General features: G+C 34.2%; 1 protein-coding gene across 1 annotated transcript in view; it reads right to left on the bottom strand.

Annotated features, from left to right (window-relative positions):
• Positions 1-898: 898 nt before the first annotated feature.
• LOC148304238 (6-phosphofructo-2-kinase/fructose-2,6-bisphosphatase-like) overlaps positions 899-22,419 on the bottom strand; it is a 36,148-nt gene continuing 14,627 nt past the window's right edge. The window contains exons 2-8 of the mRNA XM_088268740.1: positions 16,982-17,119; positions 14,646-14,806; positions 12,976-13,365; positions 7,406-7,624; positions 6,780-7,014; positions 4,182-4,309; positions 899-2,889 (exon numbers count right to left, since the gene is read on the bottom strand). Of these exons, the coding sequence (XP_088124866.1) occupies positions 2,785-2,889; positions 4,182-4,309; positions 6,780-7,014; positions 7,406-7,624; positions 12,976-13,365; positions 14,646-14,806; positions 16,982-17,119 (1,376 nt within the window). The 3' untranslated portion in view covers positions 899-2,784. The remainder of the gene's footprint in view (positions 2,890-4,181; positions 4,310-6,779; positions 7,015-7,405; positions 7,625-12,975; positions 13,366-14,645; positions 14,807-16,981; positions 17,120-22,419) is intronic.

Genomic DNA, 22,419 nt, shown 5'->3' with positions numbered 1-22,419 from the left:
ATAGGTAGTTTTCTAATCTGAACTCTTCCAGCAAGTCATTACTACAGTATATTATTTATGCTGTTACATATTATGTAATATTCAAATATGAAAAAACCAACATCTAACCGTACCATTTATCAAATGACAAAAAATAAATCTAAAGCTAGCAGAATTCTGACTCCCGATTTGATGGTTTCTCACCAAAGCAACATTGGAAATATTTGCGAGATACAATCTACCATTTTAGCTTAATATCTGCGTTTTATTAAATAATGCAGTACAATATTCAATTTATTTTCACAAAAATAATATGTTTCCTATAGCCATTTTAACATGACCTCTAGTACAGTTGTATTAGTACAAATAGACAAAAGTGACGCCAGAAATTGACTGTACAGTAAAGCACATATGAAGTTTAAAATTAACATTGAATATTTGAAAAAACTCACAAAAAATTGGTTTAAAAAAACGTATATTTATGATTGCAGGTCCATTTTACATTTGATCATCCAAATTTTGCATAGGCCAAATGGGTAGTAATGAATTTTGTTTAAAAATTTTTGTTTATAAAAGTACATATAAAAGATTATACATAAAATTACTAGATAACTTATTAAAAGAAGAAAAAAATTAAGTACTGTTTTTATTTAACTTCCAAAATACTTAATTAAATGTCTACGCAAGGGCACAACCAATAACTGCACCTAATAATAAAATCCAAAGAATAGTTCTATATATTTATATACTTTCTATTTCTAGAATGTGTATTTTAATCTAAGGAGATATAATAAACAATTTTTATGTCAATACAAAGAAAATATAAAAATAAACATAGCTTATTTTAATTAATAGGTGCATTATTCATATGTAATACAGTAAAAATTAATTGATTTTGAAATAAAAATAATCAAAATGATTTTTTTTGCCCTTTTCTTGTGATTTTATTTAAAATTTCAGACAAAATGATTTCTTGAATAAAAATTATCAATAACACAAATTGGACTATAGTTTCCAGCATAAGACATAATAACCATGTAATTTTATAAAACTATTTTTAGATATTTTAGGCTTCAGGTTATAAACATATAACAATAGTAGGAAATTAAAAGATTTCATAAAAAAATACATATTACAAATAATATGCAGTTACAGGAATACATTATTACGCAAACTTAAATTTGTATTTTATTCTCAATACTAAGAAGAATTAGATTCCGTCACCTTTTAAAAGTATGAAAACTTAGATACATCTTGACACAACTACTTGCGCATTACTTTATGCTAAAGAACTTCTATACATACAATAATTCGTTTGTGTGTAACTTTTGCGGATCAAGCCATATCGGAAGAAAAACATTCACTACTCATCCATTTCATTCTACTTTCATTTGACATCTCATAATTCGATTGACAGATGACATAAAAATGCAAAAAAAGGGCTGACTAATGATAACATAAATCTACAATAAATGGGCTTTCTTAAGATGCCTTACTACTATAAACACATATAAATCAGTAGTCAATATTAAAACCTTAATGTTATTTAAAAACATGTTCATTTGTACGTAGAAAATATTTGTCAGAATAAATTCATAGCGCATTAATCGAAGTTGCATTTCCTTTGCATAATTTTAAATCTTCATAGTATTATTACTTTAAAAAAATTTAAAACCATTTGCAATCCAACTGCATAGTGAAATTCATTGAAATATTTGAAATTTCACCTTAAAATGGAGCAATTTTTTAAGAGTGCAGCAAAACTTAATAACATCTGTAAATTTGTTTGATTTGTATATACCAGTCAACAAATTATATGATACAGAGTATCAAGGTTCAGGAGCATGGTATGCGCTCCGTAACAACATTCTTTCTCCGAGGAATATCCGAGTGTTTCCAAAACTTGCATGAGCACGCCAGTCTAAATCAGAATGTCCAACAAGTCGCATCACTGCCTGCATGACAAAGTCGCTGTCGCGTATACATTCTGTGCTAGGTGTAAACGATGGTACCATTAAATCGCCATTATCCATAAATCGACAGTCTACCTGCATCACTGTCATCAGCAACTAGTCCGAGAAAAAGTAGGTGCTTGTCAATTATCATGTGGTCTTTTTATCAAAGTGTTTATGGAATTAGCAGCTTCGAAACGGTAATTTTCCCACTATTCGCGTGGTATCACAATGTGTAAAATATCACCACATATTGATGTCTGTTTACATCAATTCTTGTTTATATTACTTTCTTATATATTCCTTATTTCCACCGATGGTGTATAAAGCGTCCCAATATCGTAATTATAATAAATTACGTTAAAGCGCAAGCGTAATCTCGATAGTGAATGAGGCAAAGAAAAAGTGATTACTTTTACTCTTCAGGTAACGGTCCGAGGTAACATATATCTAATATTACAGGTCAAAAACACTTAATATTGATGATGACCCCAAACCTGGAACCCTGTGATGATACCGCCACGCTAAGGAGAAGACCAATTGCGGTGTTATGTTTGTTATATTGACAATCATTTTTTATTTACTTCATTGATAAATAAATGACATATCAAATTGACAAAGGCATTTGAACCAATTAATTCGTAGCGTCACAGTGACATTTAGTTAACCATTTCTAAAGACACTAGGTTTTTTAACAAAAAAGGATGCATATGCGCCTCGTACTTCGGAGTCGGCAACACTCGAGAGCCGGAGACTCGGAGTCCCTCAATGGGGGCGCTCGGGTTGGGCGGAGTGGGGCTGCGGCCCGGGGGGGGCGGTCCATCCGCCTGTGCGGCGGCCCTGCAAAGCCGCTCTACAGCGGGGCGCCGCTGCTCTGCCACAGAGAGGAGGGGAGCGTGTCGTAGTGCGAAGGGACCGTGACCAGAGCGTCATCTGATGTGCGGCTCGTGGAGCAGTCCTGGAAGAATGAATAAACATTATGGCGAACAGGTGAAAACCTAGCCGAGGCTGTTTATTACTAATAATGTAGAGTATTACGTTAGCTAAAATTGTCCGTGAAATTTTTGTCTGCCTCCGTAGTGTAATGGTCAGCACGCTCGGCTACCGTTCTGGAGGTCACGGGTTCGATTCCCAAGGGGGGTAAAATAAATATAAGTGATTTTTTCACTGTAATATTTATTCATTATTACCCTGGACTGGTACCTGAAGCGGAGGGCTGATCACCTTTCCTTCATGTGTAAACGATCAAGATAACACTGCGTTTGTATGACGCAGTGCCCTATGCACCATTGGGTGCGGATAAGGGTTTTTATTACTATTATTATTATTAAAATTGTAAGATTCTTATCCTTATAATTGAATCAATGGCTTGTTCTGGTGATCATTTGTGAGAATTAAAGCCCAGTATAATCCAAAATTTTTACTAAAAGTATGCGTGTTATGGAAGGCCGGACACAAAGCAACAGTTTGAAACAGTCGGGGTAAACAGCTTCAAGCTGCCCCACTGTCGGGTATTCTGCGGTTTACATACAAAAATTACATACTGGCATCTTTACCAGTCATAATTGACAGTTGCAGTTAGTTGATTTGTGGTTGAGTGTGCGTGGAATGAGATTTTTATATTGGAACTATAGAATGCATGAAAAAAAATAGAGGTTTTTTATAATTTTATTTGAAACTCTGATTTCATTAACTGCTCTTGTCATTTTATCAAATAATCTCCTAAACACAGCCGCGCACTAGTTTATATATGAAAACGAGTCATTTTTAATTCATATTATTTTTTGACATCTTATCAAAGATGAAAAAGAATATGAAGGTCTGGGCATTTACGGGGCTGACGACCGTCATAGGCTGGTTTAAGTGATCACTTTACACACGTGTAACATTCACCAATTCTACCCATTATTGACAATAACTCTACTGAAATTCTTGGATGTTCTATATATATGATCCAATTTAGAAACCTTGTTCTTGAATCACTAGAACTCTACTAGAGACATCTATTGGAGATGTAAAGAAGCTTTTTATTAAGCAGAAACTCCTATATTATATTGTCAAAAAATAATATGAAAATAACTCCTGTAATTGGAGATAATCCAGATTTTGTGAACAAGCATTTGGACAGACTCAAAATGTTGTAAATTTTTAATTCAAATTATTTTTCATTTTTTGGGTCCCTCAATTTTAAATTGAAGGGTTTTAATATACACATTTATAAAGTATATGGTACAGAAAATATATACTCACTTTAGGTTGATGGCGATGAGTGTCCACGCAGTCTACAGGCAGCTTGATGAGCTCAGAGTGGTACTTGTGGCCGTGTGCCGTCAGCTTGATAATGGTGTGGAGGGGAACATTCATGTAGGGAAGTTCATCTGTAACAAATTATCAATAAGTCCCACGGGTTTACCACAGACAGATACCACCTTAACACATTGATTGCCGGTCACGCGTATACGTGTGATCTGGCCCGTCAGCCGAAGGCTGATCACGTATATAAGCACAGTTAAAAAAATATAAGCAAGTTCAAAGAAAAATAATAATTTGGCATCTCCTGAAATCCACCTTTTCAGGTCGGGTCAACGTGTTAAGGGACGCAAATAATAAAGATGCTGACTACAAATAATAAAGATTACTTTTATATACAAACAGATCCTGACAAACAGATCCTTACGATCTAGAAAAAGCAGAAGAAGAAGAAGACTTTTATACAATAAGACATTCCACAAGTTGAGCTTGATAACAAAAAATAATTTATTGCTCTGCGTAAAATACAATAATCAGGCCTATGACCTACTTTTATTAATTAAACATTGCCCACTTATTTAGCCCTGGACTGACCCTGAACCGGAACTTATTTAGATTATTTTGGCATCTGCATACTTGAAAATATTTGGTTAATACTACGTACGTTAGTAAAACTGACAAAAAAATATATGTCATCAATATTTGCGCAAATGCGTGTTTGTAACATTTAGCGGAACACGTGAATACACTGTTCAACTATGCGCTGTAACCAAAATTAAATTAATGTTAGAAATAATTCCGTAATAAATATTGAGTGGGCACTAAGCCAAGGAATATCGAGGGACAATAAACATTAAAGCAGTCACCGAGTCGCTATTCTGGGTACTTAAGAAATTAAATAAATAGGAGCGTCACAGATCGCCTGTTCTAAACTTTTGTCCAAATTTTAAGAAGAAAAGGAGAAAAGTGATTTTTTATTATTTTCTAATGAACTCGGTGATGATTTAAAAAAAGAAAAATCTATATGACCTGGATGGATACACCTGTATAAAATATCAGAAAGAAGTGCTATTTAATGACAGGCAGCATAATAATCCAAACAAAAAAATGTGAGAAAAATTACTATTTAAGATTAAAAATTATTTATAAACATAAATGTTATTTGTATATGTAGCAAAGAAATCCTCTTATGTTTAGCCAACAGCGCCAGAGACTTTCATAATATTTAAAGCATAGAAATATATTTGAGGTTTTTAGAAACAAAACATTTGTAGGTGCCAAGTTCATGACTGTTCGTTCATACGAACCTGATCTAACCACATTAAATTTAAAGATTTTTTATTTTAGTTTAATAAAATTGCGAATTTCTTTTTTGCTGTTCAAAAAGAAAAATAATACATATTGATGTAAACATACATTTTTTTTTATGGTATACTGCAATACAGTCACTAAACTGCAAGTGTGGCGTTTAACAGGTGTTTGGGAGAGGCATGCTATTATAAGTAATAACATATTTTGTTTTGTATTCTATTAAAATTTCGATATTGTTGCTATATACATATTTGTCTATACAGCTCTTTGTGTGTCTATTACACGGTCTTACTGCCCTTTAGTGAATGCAAGGCAGTATAGTACATATGTTCCTATTATCTTTGGTGTTTTTTTTTGTTTGTTTTAGATAGGAGTTGCATTTATTATTTACCTTGCTTATTATGTACACTCATTATGTATTAAAGATCATTAAGTGGATTTTTGTTTCTAAATAATATAAAAAGTTTAATTTTTATCCGTGTTGCGAACAGGAGGGATAATCTAGTGTGGGCCAATCGGGAACATCTCAGCAGTTGCTCATTGCTGAGAGGAAACCACGTAAAACTCCTCAGGAGAAACTGTTGACTGTCGTCCTCCTGACCTCCTGTTCCTCTAGAAAAGGGTTTGGTATTTTGTGTCCTAGTTTGGTTTATCGTACCAATTAGATGTGTTCCTAGTATATCAGTCACAGGTACAAATACTATGATCCCTCAAGAGATCATTATATCATGATAATTGTATGGAGCTGTAATACGTACAATATACTAGCCACTAGTCAAATCTCACAAATCTGTTTCAAACGAATATTACCAGCGATAACATTATCACTCATAAAACATAAAACTAATTTTAGCTTATCAATGACTTGCCGGTCAGTCATTTTGTATTGAATATTATAAAGCTATCTGTTTCTTAGTCTATTGGATTTTTAGATACGAATGATGAAAAGAGACAAATATACATGTCGATGTCAGTCATGGTGTGTTAAATATCGCTCGGGTTCGAAAATACGCGGAGATACGAAGTATCACAGATATTCTGATATTAAATCATCTCGGCGGCGCATAGTACGAGATACGAGGAGCAAATGGTTAGCAGACTAGTATCTGGTAACAGGTAGTGTATCCTAGTAGCTTGACATGGTGATATCGGTAATAGCGGTATCGCTAAGCAGCAGTCTTAACACACTGCTAGTACCGATGTCCTTCACTGATAACAAAATAAAGCAGGCATGCGCAATTTGATAGCGGGAAATTCAAGTCTGACTTGGCACAGAGAGAGACCCACCTAGCTTGGCGTCCAGGAAGTAGCCGAGGACGCAGCGCAGCACGGCCTGGTGGCCAACCAGCAGCACGTTGTGGGAGTTGTCGAGCGCCGTGAGCGCGGGGCGCAGGCGCGACATGATGTCGATGTAGCTCTCCCCCCAAGGGTAGCGGTAGCGCAGCTTGTCCTGGTCCCGCCAGGCAAACTCCTGCGGGAAGCGCTGCTGCATCTCCTCGTACGTCAGCCCTTCGCATATTCCCTGTAAGCAAGTCACGATAACAATCAGAACAGGTGTTCAATTTTAAAGCGAGACTTTATATTGACCACTTCATGCTAGGGTTTTTTTTTTATCAGGTTAAAAAAATGTTTTATTCAAAGTTTATCCACTTTTTAAATAAAATACAACAAAGCAAATTAACTTTTTTTTTTAATTAAGAAAAATTAATAATTTAATTGAGTGTGATAGATGTGATTAGCATTTTTGAACAGTGCCCTATGCACCATCGGGTGCGGATAGCGGTTTGAAGAAGTAGAATAAAAATTCACAATTTTTCTAATTGTAAATTAAAATACTCCGCGATTTTTGCAATATTTTTTAATGGCATTTGCAGTTATGTTCCAAAAACAAGTATGGTATTATGGTAACTCACAGCATCTAATTCGTTGATGGGCCTGACGCAGAACTTGGGCGCGTTGATGCCCTCGGCGGTCTGCTTGGTCCGCTTCATCTCGCTGGTCCAGACCTGCGCAGGTGGCGGCGCCACGCTGCTGAAGTGCTGCGCCAGCGCGCGCGCGTACTGCCGGCCGCGCGGCGACAGGTCAGCATCGCCCCCGATGCGCCCCAGCACGTTGTACTCGCTCTCGCCGTGCTGGAGAGGAAAGAATGATCGGATTATAAAACGAGCCATTTGAGCTGGCTACTCGGCATATATATATATAGAAGTAGAATATTTAGCACTATCTAAACCCGGATTATCACACGGAACGCTAGCCACATCAAACTGTTGAATCAGGCGATTATGCCTTTGAACATACCTTGTACTTACAGAAAAATAATAGGTACCATGATAAGTTAATCCATATTGCAACTTTTAGTAGAAACAAAAAAAAATTGGCTACCCTTTGAAGGATTTTTTTAATAACCTAGGTGTTTGATAATGTCTTAATAAGACGAAACGCGTCACATATCATATATGTAAATAATACTAGAATTCAATCCAATAACCGTGTTTCATTTTGGATATATTACCCAACATTATGTAATAGTGATTACATCATTTTGGATTAAAAAGTCTTTAATTTACTTTTCTTAATAAAAAATACCTAAATAGCTAAGACACCTTGTAGTAAGTAATTTTATCAAATTGGGTAAAAAAAACATAATTTATTGTTAAAATTCAAACTCCTCAGTACAAAGTACCATCCGATAAAATTATATTTCATATAAACACGGTATTATTTGTGCATAAGTAAAAATATCATTTCCTCATGATATTTTTATGTGAAATACTGACGTAACATGTAATGGTTTTGCAAATTCGTATTATTAAAATATCTTATATGTAATTATTTGTAAAACATAACTAATATATATACATAACAAATATTTAATAATCTTGTTATTGGTGATTTATCTCAGACAGATACATGCCTTATATCGGGGATTTTCCAATTAGATATTTTTTTTTTAAATGTGCTTGTGATAAAGAAATAATTATAAACAAATTAGGTTTCTACTGGTGATATAAATCATTTACAGTAAAGAAAAGTTAAGCTGTGAAGGTCAAACAACCATTTCAAAGATCCAATTCCTGGTACCTATTAGAAGCACATTATGGAGCTCACATTAAAATAGTAAAATCAGATTTGAAGCAGAGAAATATGATTTCTAAGGCAAATATGTGGGAAAACTGAGGAATAAACAGAGAAAAATGCAAGGCTGAAATAAAATATTTGTAAAAATAAGTGTGCTAAGATGGTTTGGTTTTTACATCCGCCTCTGTGGTGTATGGTCAGCGTCATTAGCTACCGTACTGGAGGTCTCGGGTTCGATTCCCAGGGGGGGAGGTGAAAATAAATTAGTGATTTTACACTCTAATATTAATTTAATATTACCCTGGACTGGTGTCCCTGAAGTGCAGGAGTGATCACCTTGCCTTCATGTGAGTAACGATAAAGATTAAACTGCGTCAATATGATGCAGTGCCCCATGCACCATTGGGTGCGGATAAGGGTTAGAAAAAGATGGTTTGGGAAGGTAGAGTGAATGAATAATGTTGAAAGGCAAAACGGGTTCACGGTGTTAATGTTTTTCAAGAATGAAGGAACAAAAATCACTTTAAGTATATTCCCATCTTATTAAAACGTTTCAAAGGTTATCTATCTCATTAACGTATGGACGTCATGCATGTAAATGCATATTTATCAATAGATAATACAAACGCATTTGTTTATGTTTAGTAATAGGAATTTTACCAACCAGAAATTGAACATATGGTTTATCACCTATTTATTGACAAAGTGTATACATTATGCATGTATACATATAAATACAAAGCAAAAACAGCTTGTTTGTCATGAATACTTGGTTACATGCAGAATTCAAATAATCTGAGATAGTAAATATATCACACGAATAGCTACTTTATCAGTAAGGAACTCAAAGCACTTTTGAATAGAATATAAAACAAATAACTGATAACAGAAATGATAATTTGAAAAGGTAAATATTTTTTAAAAGCGGTAAAATATGTCAATTGTATTTATTCATATTTCATGCGTAATAATATGTAATTACTTAAAGAGTAAAATTACGTAGAGACATAGAAAGGAGAGTGAATGCTGGGAACAGAGTGAATGGTGCACTAAAATCAGTTTTAGCAAATAAAAATCTATCAGCGGAAGCTAAACTGGCAGTACACAATGGAGTTCTGGTTCCAACCCTTATGTATGGAAGCGAAGCATGGAGTTGGCAAAAGAAGGATGAAAGCAGAGTGAATGCAGTCGAAATGCGATCGCTCAGACGAATGTGTGGCAAAACGATGTTTGATAGATGTTCGAATGATGAAATAAGGAAAGAATGCAAGGCTGAGATAAGCATTATCGATAAAATTAAGAAAGGTGTGTTGAGATGGTTTGGACATGTGGAGCGTATGAGTGAAGAAAGAACGGTTAAACAAATTTATGAGGCGAATGTAGTTGAAAAAAGAAGCAGAGGACGACCGAGGAAAACTTGGCACAATCAGGTATGTCAAATACTTGAAAGCGGCCGGGTCAGGAGTCGTAATAATCGTCGGGTATGTATGAGGAGATGCATGAATGTAGAAGAGGCAAAGAATGTTTGCAAAGACAGAGTGGTGTGGCGTTCGATTCTCTCTGCCTACCCCTGCGGCGAAGCGGCGTGATGGTTAGTTAGTTAGTTAGTTAGTTAATATGTAATTACTAGAGATTAAAAAGAGTTCTTTATTATTTTCAATCGAAATTTATATGGATATGAAATGTTATATGTATTTTTAATTCATTAATCATATTTGGGTAACTTAAAATTTTATTAAACCAGATGATAAAGGGGCACCTTAGTTCTAAAAAATTAACTGCTTGTTTGACCTTCACAGCTAAACTTTTCTCTACTGTAAAGTGATTTATATCACCAGTAGAAACCTAATTTGTTTGTAATTATTTCTTTATCACTGGCATATTTAAAAAAAACATATCTGATAGGAAAATCCCCGATATAAGATTTATCTGTATGAGATAAATCATCAATAACAAGATTATTAAATGTAACATAAAATTTTATTAAACCAAAGAAAAATGGCCACCTTAGTGCTAAAAAGTGGAGTTTAAGAGTATTCACTCCCTTAAATGTATACATCTTCAAAACAGGTGTATACATTTTTCTTAGCGCTCTCACAAGCCTTCACGATGAATGAGAGAAATACACAGACAAATGTTTGTGTGATGTTCAATAATTGTCCAACATATCGCTCACTCCTTTCAAGAACGTCATAAATAAAAAAAACTTGATTTTTCAGGAGAACGATTTTAAAGTTTAAAAATATTGCACAATGTATTAAAAATAAATATGAAGCCACTTATTGATTTTTTTACTGTTCAACAGATCTTTTTAGGTAAAACCTGAAGATTTTTTCTCCATTCGAAAAATATTTAGTATGTTTAAAAAATTTATTAAACAATGCCTTTTCTTCAAAACGCAAAAACAACATTTTTTGCCCTGTAGGGGGTAAATATTAAGTTAAAAATATGCCGCTTTTGCTGGGATATATTGGGTTGATGCAAAAGTTTTGACCGTTTTTTACATATATTTTTTTTATTTTTTTTTTCTTGTGTATTATTTATTTTATAAATTATATTATTTCCATCAGTTCTTATAACCTTCTCCCATCTTTCTATCAACTTATAAATACCAGTAGTATAAAATTCCGTGGATTTTGATGCGAAAAATGAAGTAAGGGATGTTTTTACCTGCTCTATTGAATAATTTTTTTCATCATTTAAATTTTTTTGCAGTGATCGGAATAAATAAAATTCAGAAAGAGCAAGATCTGGAGAATACAGTGGATGCTTGATAACATCCCAATTTAACTCATTTAGCTTGTGTTGGGTCATCATAGCCACATGTGGTCGCGCGTTGTCGTGATGAAACACTGCCCCTTTTCTGTTTACCAATTCTGGTCTATCCTTTTGAAGGACCATGTTCAATTTGGATAAATGCTGACAATATCGTTCTGTTGTACTTGTCTTATCGTGTTCCAAGAGTTCAAATTACACAATACCCTTATTATTCCACCAAACACAAAGTATAACTTTTTTTATGGATTTCGGCCTTCGAAGTTGTTAATGGGGCTTGTCCAGGTATAGTCCAATGTCTTTTTCTTGTCACGTTGTTGTACACGACCCATTTCTCATCTTCCGTCACCAAACGATGCAAAAAAGGTTCATGTTTTTGTCTCGCACTCAAAGCAACGCGCGTTGAAACACGATCCAATAAATTGGCAGCCGACAATTGATGAGGTATCCAAACCTCGTACCGCGAAACCATTTCCATACGCTTCAAATGTCTTAATGCGATTGTTTGGTTGACTTCCATCATTGACACAATCTCTCTGATGGTTAGACGTGGATTGGTGTCAATTATGACTTTTAATTCGTCTTCATCAGACTTCAATGGCCGCCCGGTACGTGGTTTATCAATGAGTGAAAAATCTCCAGATCGGAATTTTGCAAACCATCTTCGTACCTGTCGAACTTTGATGACATCTGCTCCGTACACTTCACAAATGTTTTTGGTTGCCACACTCGCGGTATTGTCTTTACGGAATTCATAAAGTAAACAATGACGTAAATGCACTTTATCGAACGACATTTTGAAAAAATATAAGGGGTTATTACTGTACTCTGGCCAGGCCAAAACTGAATAGAAAGTAGAGGGAAAGCATCCTTTATACAATGGAATCATAAAAAAAGAAGATACTATTCATAATTTATGAAAAAAAAAATTTTTACCTGGGATCATAAAAAACGGTCATTACTTTTGCATCAACCCAATAGTACAATTTCTGGGCATTCCGAAAACATGCACAACTGAAAATTGTCGAATTTTGATTTATGACGTTCTTGAAAGGAGTGAGCGATATGTTATTGGATGTTAAGGTGGATAATTATTCAATGAAAAGGTTTGTGACTTCCTTATATATTATGTGGTATTAAAATAGTAAAAATATCATTAATCATCAATACTCAATATTTTTCGTTGTTTAAAATAGTAATAGAAATTTCAGTTTTGAGCCACACAGTGTAAATGACATAACAAATTAAAAATAATGGTGTTTTTTTATTATTATTAAAGGAATAACCCACAAAGCGTCTACTTTAGATGCTTGTCTGGAGGTAGGATAGTAAGGATAGGGAAGGTGAATTTGAAAAATACATCACAATCACCCAGACCAATTGAAAATATATCTTTCTTGAATTCATTTAGCAATTGGCGGGAATCAAACCCGCGACGCCAGTTTCGCAGTCGAGCGTCTGTCCAACTGCGCCACAGCACCTGTCTAAATATGTCACTGTCATAATTATGATGGGGGGATACTAGAAGCCAGATGTGATAGTGCACACAACCTACGGCGACATTGCAACACAGTACATCCATCCACATACAATTTGTGGTGAGATTTAAAGAGCCAGGTAAGTCACTTACCCGGGTGAAGTACAGGGTCTGCGGCATGGGCTTCACGCTGGACAGGTATCCTAGGATGGCACTCTCTCTCTGGCCGGTCAGCTTGTGCCCGTTGACAGACTGGCCTCCGTTGAAGACCCGGATGTAGCACGTGTCCTCCGTGACCGGGTCGATGGGCTCGTACTGCCGCATGTAGTGCTGCAGCTTGTTGCGGAGGTCCTCCAGCGCCTCGCCCTGCTTCATGCCCTTGTAGTCCGGCGAGTAGCGCAGGATCTCAAGGATGTTCTTCTCCATCAGCTCCTCGTCGTCGCAGATGCACTCGATGAACAGCACCCGGAAGCCGAGGTCTTCCACGCAATGGTTCTGGAGGTCGTGCCTCTGCTGAGCCGTTATATTAGTTCCGTCGAATATCTGCAAGTCCAGATTAAGCTTTGAGTAAAATATGAATTAAGAATGATGTAAAAAAAAGATAATACAATTCAGAGAAACATTATCACTATTATTATATTAGCGGGATAAAAAACATTTTAATCAGTAAATTTTATAGATTTTCAAGGCCATTCAGCTACTAATAGCGTGTGTCAGGGTAATTATGTAGTGTGTTGATCATGCTTCTTGATGTTTCGGACACCATTACTGAAATGATATGATATAAATAATCAAATATTAATGGTGCCTAAAACATCGCAAGAAATACAACAAACACTAGGCATATCCCAAAAAAACACTACCAGTTTTTTGTTGTTGTTATAATGATAGTAAAAAATTTGGAGATGGTAATCTTTTAGGTACTTGACTACGATTGTTGGATAAAATAATGGCTAAGAAGTAGGGATGTATCATAACAATATGGGTAAAAAAATATACAGGGTATTTTGTACAATGCCGCCATTCCCTGAAGTACACAAAAGTCACTCATAGAGTAACATACCTGTGTTAAGCTTTCAATCAATATAATCTAATCAGAGCTAATAATTTTTAGCAAGTCATCAATGAGCCCAGTTGATAATAATAATAATAATTTTGGATAATTTATGTAGCGCCATTTTTGTAAAATACTACCTCAATGGCGCTTTACTGTGAATAAATTGGGGCAAAGAAGATAGTGAAAATGATTTAGCAAACAAATATGTTTTTAGTTTTTTTCTAAAGATCATCTCACTCACACTCTCTCTAACTACTGGTGGAAGAGCATTCCACGCCATGAAGGGCCCGCAACAGCAAAGGCACGCTGGCCAAATTTAGTGCACTAGCTGCGACCTGGTAAGATCACTTTGCCCATAGCAGTTGTTGTAGGCATTTGAAGCATGAGACGTTGATCAACCAATTTGTCTCAAATACACAGCACTTTTAGATGCTCCGGAGCCATATTATGTATTGATTTATACATAAGTAGACAGGGTTTAGAGTACTTGACCCTTCCGGGAAAGCGTAACCAGTGCAGTAGTAGGGTGATGTCACTGAATTAAGAAAATCTAAAATCAGTCTCGCTGCTGCGTTTAACACTGATTGCAGTCGAGTCATTTTCTTGTTTGGTAGACCCGTGTATATACCGTTATAATAATGGACCTGCAATACAGTCGACTTGAAGAAGTATCATATTTGGCTTATAGGGTATATCATTAGATCATGGTAAACACTGATATTTAGCATAAAATATAAGGTGATAAATGAAATAGAGCAAAACTAACAGCAATACTGTTCCCTTCATTGAGCCACTGGATGGCATCGTGGACGGCATCGCGGGCGCTCTGGCGGCGCACGGCGGCGCCCGTCGGGTTGTCGGCTCGGAACATGTCGTGCCTCCCGTACGCGTCCATCTGTCTCCTTCTGTACTCGCTGCAGTCAAACACTGCAACCAACCAACTCGTGAGTGACCGATAACCCACCAGACAAACCAACCCCGGTAAGTACAGGAGACAAACAGACAACTTAGGATAACCGACATGCTTATCTTTAAATACATAGCACACAGTAAAACCTCGGTTTACGTCCTTTATCTGTTCCAGATCATGAGACTTGTACCAAATAGGACATATCGCTCCCTCCTTTCAACAATGTCACAAATCAAAAAACTTGATTTTTCAGGAGATCGTTTTTAAAGTTTAAAAATATAATGAAATGCATTAAAAATAAATATCAAGCCACATATTGAACTTTTTACTGTGCAACAGATCTTTTTAGGTAAAACCTGAATGTTTTTTCTCCATTTGAAAAATATTTAGTTTGTTTGAAAAAATAATTAAACAATACCTTTTCTTCAAAATGCAAAAACAACACTTTCTGCCCTGTGGCGGGTAAATATTGAGTTAAAAATATGCCGCTTTTGCTGGGATATAGTACATTTTCTGGGCATCCCGAAAACATGCACAACTGAAAATTGACGATTTTTGATTTATGACGTTCTTGAAAGGAGTGAGCGATATAGCAAGGAAAAGTTCAAAATCACATAAGATTCCCAGTTAATGCGCGAGTCGTTCACTGTAAAGTAGCAATCGCGATACTGACACACGTGAAAAGTAACGAGTATCGCAGGGTGTTGTGACTCATTTTAACTAACAATTTCTTGCATGCACGCAAGTCGTATTCCAAATGAAGATCGTATACCAAGCAAAATGTTTCGCGTCCAAACATGACATATACCAAGTTGAACTTATTCCAAAGCAGATGTATACCGAGGTTCTACTGTATATTAACACATTTCGGACGGGTGTTGTTTACGCCTGCGGACCGCTGGCGACGGGATTTGATAATAGTGTACATATAGTTTAGACCTTGACAAAGAGATGGGGTACATAATATTCATATAAAAACATTAAATAATTCCTTATTTTCTGACTTTAAAATGAGGCCGACACAGAAGGTAAAAATACCCTTCACATCATTGAGCATCAATCGACCAAACGGGTAGAAATTCTTTTCCTGCCTGTGTGTTGAGCGTGTTAATAGCAAACATTTAAAATACTCTTTAGTCTACCAGGTTTCATAATGAGCAATATCACAAGAAATAGCATGTTACACAATGCTACCAACACTATGATCATAATGAATTGGAACATATTATTGAATGAATGACCCTAATCTATTTCAATTAACACTGTAATAATAACAATCAATGTAAATAATTTTGCAGACAATGTTAAAATGTGTGTGTATGCGTGTGTGAAAATTGCAAATATTGGGTGTTTCGGAAAGTTTTTTTATGAATGAACATTACACAATTTCCATTCATATGCAGATGTCAAGAATTGGGTCAATGGCTGGATTGCCTCAAAAGACGTGGTGTTTTTTCGAAACGGGATTTATTTATTGCTGGAAAGATGGAATAAAGTAGTGGCTAACGATGGACAATATTTTGACTGATATATAGACCACTAACAAAAATGGAGCGCTCAGACCAAGTTCCGTTTTGAGTTTTAATAATTTTTTATAAACTACGTCAGAAATAAATAATGCAAAAAATAAGTTATACCGTAGAACGGGGTTACTTGAACTTTGATTTGTTTCTTAAGCCCACTACAAAAAAAAAATTTAATCTGTTTTTGGTCTATAATAATAAACGAATACACATGATTCATTGTTTCCCTGACAGGTGACACTTATTGTCACAATACTTCGATCGATACCACAATCTAAATATTTTTTTTGTACTGGGCTCAAGTAACACATCAACGTTCAAGAAGCCCCGTTCTACGATACCTTATAGTTTAAATCTATAAACATACACTTAAAGAGGAATTTTTAAAAAAGATTCCCAAATTTATTAACAGGAGTTAAGTATTGTAAAGTTTTATTTTGTTGGCAAACATTTAAATCTTTAACACATTTATTACTAACCCAAATCTCTATTTTCAATGCAAAAAATTCTCTAATAATACACAGGTTTGTGTTCATGAAAAATGCATCAATGATACAAAAAGTAGATTGGTTTCTTTTGTCAAGGAGGATGGGTGACATGTTCTTGCGATATATTTGAATAATATTTTAATTGTTTGTGACGTTTGGGTGTGGCGGAATAGGTACGTACCCTTGGTGCTTTCACCCTGCCAGTTGAGGTGGCGTGCCAGGCGGTGGGCCAGATGTGTCTTGCCACGCGCCGGCAGTCCAGCCAAGGCAACCAGTAGCGGGGAGAACTGCGCCCATGACTCTCCTGAGTGGGACACGGCTATCAAGAAAAACACATTAATTAAAAATATATCACAGGAAATAACAACGGGTAAAATTGGGGAGAAAAGGACAAACACAGTGGATATTTTAACAAATAAAAGCGGTCCATGTTACAGACCGCTTCGGTTTCTATTGTAGAACTATATATGAAAGAAACTTCTTCCATCGCACTCACAGGTCTATTGACAAATTTCGAGGAACTGGATACTATTTAAAATCTTAACATTAAGAAAGAAATGCAGCTTAATTCCTAATTATTTGTTCAATAGTGTGGCAAGTCTAGTAATCGATCAAAATACAACAGTTTTAGCACAATTCAGACTTTGATGATTCAAATATAACGGATGATGAAATCCAGTAAATAAAAGACAGGGTTTTTCCAAAATTTCAACGGCAGTTGGCAACGGTATTCAATGGATCAAAAATAAAACAACTCTTTTCTCGGTGTCAGATTATTATAGGGCTTATAGTGCTGTCATGATGTTTATCTTCATCAAATGTTGATTTATCTACGACTCTATTCATATAACAATAACTAGTCATGGATATGTGAAGCTGCTAATTTTTAAAAGCGTCAGAAATATTATTGTAACCTAATTAAGAAAAGACCAAACTAGCTCTAAATACACCACACTCCTCTCTTAACTTCTATCATCAGCATTATTTGAAGACATCTCACTAGGACTCCCGAGTATCCGGAGAGTTCAGCAGATTGGTAAAGCGAAGCCAACTTAAGTCTATGATGTACATACATTATAACGAAGCCAAATAAAAGGATGTGTATAAGTCAACAATTTTATTAAATCAGACTAAAATACAGTTTAGTGCAAGTTCACACATGAACAACAATTTGTCGAAATCTGAAATGGAATTTATTTAATACAAACTATATTGGAAAAATATTCATTTTTATTCTAATAAAAACTAAGTTTACCATCATCCATCATCACCTGTCAGTTTTAAATCAAACCATTAATAGTACTCCACGTAATCTACATCGTATGATAATTAAAATAATTATTATTGTGGAAGCACACGCAATATATCACCTGACGCATATACTGCATATGCTATATTGTACGTCTATCTATGTAATATTCATCATATTGGATAGATAACATCATTAATCCATATGGATGATAATATAAAAGTACATCAAAATTAGGATTACAGATAATTTTTTATCATGATTAAAATTACATACTTGTATGTAATAAAAATATAATAAATTAATGTCATTATTACAAGAATATCGTAAAATCAGTGATAAGCAACACAAGATATGTAATTACACTCAATTCATATGAGAGAGTCGCCTCAGTTGTTTTGGAGCCGACATATATTATTTAATTTTGAGCTGCTGCATAAAAGGTTGCTCATCACCGCATCAAATAATACAATTATTGTGGTTAAATATTATCACTAATGACTTCTGTTGATACAAATTTATATATTCAATAAAAGGAATGTCATTATCATATCAATTTAATTTATGTCGCATAAATAATACACCTAATAATGATGAACTAATGGTATTTCATAAATGAATGTTACAATATGCTAGAAAAATGAGAGCCAAAGGGCTTGTAAATAACAATTAAAATTTTGCAGTGACCAAAAACATTTTTTTTAAATATTAACAACTAATTTAATAAATATTTTTAGTCTGCCCCCCGGGTGTCTTACACACTACTACTACTCTCTTTTCCTATCAACTCGGCTGTCCAAACTTAAAACACAGTAAGGGACATTATTTTTGTAGTGCGTTTTTTTTGCATTTTTGGACTAAGTAGAATCTACTTAGTCCAAAAATGCAAAAAAACGTACTACAAAAAAAATGACCCTTACTGTGTTTTGAGTTTGGACAGCCGAACTATCCCTACTCAATTTCTTTTCTTATCTACTATCCCTACTCAATTTCATTTCCTATGTAGCAGTAATGTCTTTCACCCTGAGCTTTTTCAATTACGTCATCTGTTTTGCATAAAATAAATTTCACTCCTATACCCAAAAATCTGGAGCACAGTGCCTCATGCATCATTTGGGTGCTACAGGGGTCAAAGAAGAAAAATATTCCTTTGCCTCCTCTCGAATTATGTATTTCATTTATGCATGTAATGTACAGTGGAACCTCTCATAACGAGCACCTCTCATAACGAGTAATTCGCATAACAAACAAAAAATTGTTAAAAAGTTGCTCCCTTAACGAGCGACATTTTGTCAAATCGCTCACTCCTTTCAAGAACGTCATAAATCAAAAAACGGGATATTTCAGGAGAACGTTATTAGAGTTTAAAAATATAACATAATGCATTAAAAATAAATATCAAGCCACTTATGTAACTTTTTACTGTGCAACAAATCTTTTTAGGTACAATCTGAAGGTTTTTTCTCCATTTGAAAAATATTTAGTATATTTAAAAAAAAATAATTAAACAATACCTTTTCTTCAAAATGCAAAAACAACACTTTCTGCCCTGTAGTGGGTAAATATTAAGTTAAAAATATGCCTCTTTTGCTGGGATATAGTACATTTTCTGGGCATTCCGAAAACATGCACAACTGAAAAATGACGATTTTTGATTTATGACGTTCTTGAAAGGAGTGAGCGAAATGTTAAGTCCCCTTCTCACGAAATTAACTTGTGACCAGGACTTCCGCGGCAGTCGAAACAAAAAATGTTTCACTTGATGAGTAAGATTCTGGAATGAATTATAAGAGGTTCCACTGTATATATATTTATACACATTATATATATTTATGAAATTATCTAATTAATTTAGTGTCAAAACTGTACTGAGAAAACGCAATTTGTTTATAATATTTCATAAGCAGATACAGTACGATAACACGACTTATCAAACACTTAAATGTGATTTCCATGTCAGTAATATTCATGAAATACAATTGTAAAATAAAATATTTAAGTATGTTTTTTAACCTTGATGTATCATTCTATACCACTTTTGCATTAATGGATTTTTGCTATCAATTGATATGTATATACACAAGCTATTGCACTATGAAGATAGATAAATTTATTATTCCATCAAGAAATTAAGCCAATTGAAAATATCTCATTTCCTATGTAAGAAAATGAACTTAGAAAAGGTGAATAAACAGAAGTCCTGTATTTTTGTACAAAATTAGAACAATATTATTTTTTGACATCTCATCAAAGATGAAGAAGAATATGGAAGTCTGGGCATTTACGTGGCTGACGACGGTCATAGGCTGGTTTAAGTGATCACTTTACACACGTGTAGCATTCACCAATTCTATCCATTATTGACAACCACACTACTCAAATTCTTGGAAGTTCTATATATATAAACCAATTTTGAAACATTATTCTTGAATCACTATAACTTCACTAGAGACATCTCGGCTGTCCAAACATAAAACACAGTAAGGGACATTTCTTTGTAGTACGTTTTTTTGCATTTTTGGACTAAGTAGAATCTACTTCTAATCTACAAAAAAAATGTCCCTTACTGTGTTTTGAGTTTGGACAGCCGATCTATTGGTGATATGAGAAATATATGTATAATGTGAAAATAACTCCTGTAATTAGAGATAATCCAAATTTTTTGAACAATTACTAGGACACACTAAAAATGTTGTAAATTAGAACAAACTTTGACCAGTTAAGCATTCTTACAAATCACAATATGAACTTTACAAAAGATGCGTACATTTCTCAGTTCGATACCCTTTGTTCTTGAAAAGTTGCTATTTGCAAATTAGTTCAAGGCTAAAGACATACTTTTAAAATAAATTACTTTAAAAATGAAAATAAGAAGAAGGTGATATTTTGGTTCATGGCAGGTCCAATGTGTATTCTAGGAGGATAAGCTATTTAAGATGTACAGAAATAACATAAAAAAATAAATAAAAATAAAAGAGTCGAACATGTCATATTCTGCTTTATTATTGGAACGTTGTTCGTGGATGTGTGTATGTGCAGATTTATCACACCAACATAAAAATTTAATATTGTTTATTACATAATAAAATCATTAAATTTTGATGGCATTTACATGTCAAAGTAAATTGGAAAACTGGCAAGTTTTAAATGACGGATTGCAATGGCTAGAAACTGCCTAAGCTACTTTTTTGACTAATAATAAAAATAATTCAATGTTCAAAACATATTTTGAAAATACATACATTCAACAAATGTTTAGTGATTTGTCTATTTTTTAACACATTTTTCTTTCCATAAACATTAATTCACCGCACATTCTATCAAAATGTATTTCAGCATAAACAAGGTCATATGCAATATCTTGTAATTTCATTAATTGATTCGGCAGTCACTTTGTGGTAATATCTATCTATTTTTAATTAAAGTTTTACTTTGTAAAAACCACTATTTCTTCAAGTCTATGGTGGTGACACATGTTTCGATGCATTCCACATCATTTTCAAACACCATACGGTGTTTGAAAATGATGTGGAATGCATCGAAACATGTGTCACAATAGATTTAAATAAATAGTGGTTTTTACCAAGTAAAACTCAAATTAAAAATCAATATCTAGTATATTCCACGCCACAATGAAGAAATAGAAAATCTATTAATACAAAACTGTAAAATTAAATTGTGTGACTAAAATTGTTAATGACAAAAGGAAAAAGAATACAGACAGTTTCAAACATATAAATAAACATATTTTTGTGTTTAAAAAAACATTGTTTGATACTGACGTATGCAATTAAAATACTAACACGATAACATTTATCAATATGTTTTGTTAAAAAAGGCATAATTTGCAAATTTTGACAATACGTAAGTACCTCTATGCTCCAATTGATAAATTTAACAATGTTATCTTTAAATAAAAACATATCCCCACTGATAGTGAGTAGTTCGAGTGATATACTCATAACACTGCCATACAGGGGTCACCAAACATTTTCTTTTTACTGACATGTCCTATTTAAGGAGTCAAATTTTTTTAACAAACGGGTTTTTAAGATTTTCGAAATACAGAACAAAAGATAATTACCAAACGTTGTTACCAAAATAATAATATATTGGTTGCTATAAAAAATGTATTTACGAATTTAAAACAATACTACACTTGGACTTTTTAATCAAAACCAGATATCGCTCACTCCTTTCAAGAACGTCATAAATCAAAAATTGTCAATTTTCAGTTGTACACATTTTCGGAATGCCCAGAAAATGTACTATATCCCAGCAAAAGCGGCATATTTTCAACTTAATATTTACCCGCTACAGGGCAGAAAGTGTTGTTTTTGCATTTTGAAGAAAAGGTATTGTTTAATTAT

Source organism: Brachycentrus maculatus, unplaced genomic scaffold (assembly GCF_059751285.1).
Source record: "Brachycentrus maculatus isolate JH-2025_06_01 unplaced genomic scaffold, ASM5975128v1 h1tg000326l, whole genome shotgun sequence".
In the NCBI taxonomy this organism is placed as follows: domain Eukaryota; kingdom Metazoa; phylum Arthropoda; class Insecta; order Trichoptera; family Brachycentridae; genus Brachycentrus; species Brachycentrus maculatus.
This window is presented reverse-complemented; position numbering and strand designations above follow the sequence as displayed.